The following is a 2,719-nucleotide window of genomic DNA, read 5'->3' on the forward strand; positions in this document are numbered from 1 at the left end:
TAGCTACTCAGGGGAAACTCTGATAGTGTATACCACTACTGTATATTTTAAGTGCACATATATTTAAAAATAGTCTAACCTACTGGAGGAAATAAGGATACGTTTCATTTCATTTAGTATTTATTTTAGATGTACAGTTTTAAATGGTATTTATTTGTTACTTGAATGCTTGTTTTTAGTATTTATTGATATCTAAACAAATTTAGTGCCGCATAAGCTACAGGACATGATTTACTAATAGACACTTACTCGCTAAAATTACCAAAATTCTAAAGGTAGTCTGTGTGTGTGTGTGTGTGTGTGTGTGTGTGTGTGTGTGTGTGCATGTGTGTGTGCGTGTGTGTGTGTGCATGTGTGTGTGCGTGTGTGTGTGTGTGTGATCCTCTTCAGGATCTGCTCTGAAGTGCAGACGCTGTGTTCCATCGGTACCAGGCGGAAGATGTACTGTATCCACGGAGACCTGCTCCTCTAACAAGGATGCCTGTGTGGCCGCCCGCTTCCTCATCTCCCCCTGTAAGTCCCACTCTGATTACAGGGCTTCCTCTACCACTACCTCTCTTGGGCTGTGTGTGTGTGTGTGTCTCTGCGCACTTGCATGTGTGTGTGTGTGTGTGCGTGTGTGTGTGTGTTAGTGCGTTAGTGCATGATTGGCCTTTTTATGTGTGTAACCACATTTTATCACTATTACAACCAAGAAAGTCTTACTAAACAATTTGGGGCATTTAACAAGTATCTGGGGCATTTATCAAGTATATGATCTAACTGGGGCATTTATCAAGTATCTGATCTAATTGGGGCATTTATCAAGTATCTGATCTAATTGGGGCATTTATCTAGTATCTGATCTAACTGGGGCATTTATCAAGAATCTGATCTAATTGCTTGTCTCTCTGTCCAGTCTCATACTTCAACAGGTGCATTAAAATGAGCGACTGCAGGATCCTGCAGAGTAGCCCCTACATAAAAGCCAACTGCTGCCAGACAGACATGTGCAATATCTCCAGCTTTTAGATGTCCAGAACCCTCCTGAGTGTCCAAGACCCCCCCCCCACACACACACACACACACACGCACGTGCGCGGAGACACACACCCCAATACACACACACACAAACACACACAGGCACATGCGCGGAGACACACACCCCAACACACACATACACACACACACACACACACACACACACACACACACACACATGTGTAGAGACACACCCCCCAACACACACACACCTTAGATTCTTCAGGAGCCATGTCATACCTCCAGCCTGTAGATGTCAAGATCCTTCTGCACCGGTTCACTTGAAGTCATAACCTGTCATATCAGAAAATGTTTGATACGCTATGTGTTTGTTGAAAGCCATGTACACTTAAATGTTAAAGAATGTTTGATACGCTGTGTTTGTTGAAAGTCATGTACACTTAAATGTTAAAGAATGTTTGATACTCTGTCTGTTGAAAGCCACGTACATTTACATGTTAAAGTATGTTTGATACGCTGTGTCTGTTGAAAGCCATGTACATTTAAAGACACAGTACAAATAAAGTGTCTGCTTTACAACATAATGCTCATCAGATATCATTGAGAAACCTAGTATTTGAGACAGATATATTATCGCATAGCATCCCCCTGACACACACACACACACACACACACACCACTCCACTGTAGACAGACAGGCAACAGATTGCTGCCTTTTGCAAATATATATCTGGACTTTGACCAGAAGAGAGAAGCACATGAACTGGGTAAACAGCCTATGAATGCCAGTTCTGAGTCAGAGGAGGGAGGAGATGGACCAGGTGTGTTTATCTTTGTGTGTGTGTGTGTGTTTATGTCTTTGTGTGTGTGTGTGTGTGTGTGTGTGTGTGTGTGTGTGTGAGGGTCCATGGGTCCACATTTGAGGATTTCATAATCTACAGTAGGCTACATAATATCATTGAAATATTCAGAGAACTCGTAGAAATCTTTAAAACGAGGGGAAACTGATAGTATCATTATATGAGCACAGTTTAATGCACATTCACAAATGCTCGCTAAATGCTAACTGCATTTTGTTGTCTCTTTTTTTTTAGTGTAAGCTCTACCATGCCACGAATATATTATATTTAGACATAATAGAGAAATGCTACCATCTTATCTGAGCCTGAGCTGAGGTAAAGGCAAAAAGGCTAAAGAGGAGAGGGACTATTCAACTATCCAAGCATCTATGACAGTGTGGAGGTGCATTAGTGACTATGGCATGGGAATTTTGCACATCTGGCAAGGCACAATCAATTCTGAATGATGTACACATGTTTTGAGCAACATATACTGTCATCCATACAATGTCTTTTCAGGGAAGACATTGAATATTTCAGGAAAACAATACCAATATGAATTATGCACATACTGAATTAAAACAGTATTTATCTGTGGGAGGAGAGTTCAGGTGCTAACTTGGCCTATCTAATTGGGTGCATCATGGAATAAAAAGAACATAATTAAGAACCCCAGACTGCTGAGCGGCTGAAATCCGATATCAGACAGGAATGGGACAACATGTCATACTCAAAACTCTAGCAACTGGTCTTCTCAGTTCCTATTCAAACTGAATTGAGAGGCAAATACTGGACTGGTTAAGGAGGGAGTTTATTCTTATATAAACCTGCACTCATATGGAATGGCTTGATAGCTTTATAGGGCCATTCACACCAAGAAAGATAACTACAACGATAAT

At 41.2% G+C, this 2,719-nt stretch overlaps 1 protein-coding gene across 1 annotated transcript in view; it reads left to right on the plus strand.

Moving 5' to 3' along the window:
* LOC143139645 (CD59 glycoprotein-like) overlaps positions 1–1,547 on the plus strand; it is a 2,756-nt gene extending 1,209 nt beyond the window's left edge. The window contains exons 3-4 of the mRNA XM_076300279.1: positions 391–513; positions 899–1,547. Of these exons, the coding sequence (XP_076156394.1) occupies positions 391–513; positions 899–1,011 (236 nt within the window). The 3' untranslated portion in view covers positions 1,012–1,547. The remainder of the gene's footprint in view (positions 1–390; positions 514–898) is intronic.
* Positions 1,548–2,719: the final 1,172 nt, after the last annotated feature.

The sequence above is a fragment of the Alosa pseudoharengus genome, unplaced genomic scaffold, assembly GCF_046254945.1.
Source record: "Alosa pseudoharengus isolate Yale_2024_CS ecotype anadromous, Long Island Sound unplaced genomic scaffold, YU_APseudo_1.1 YU_APseudo_1.1_scf_22, whole genome shotgun sequence".
In the NCBI taxonomy this organism is placed as follows: domain Eukaryota; kingdom Metazoa; phylum Chordata; class Actinopteri; order Clupeiformes; family Clupeidae; genus Alosa; species Alosa pseudoharengus.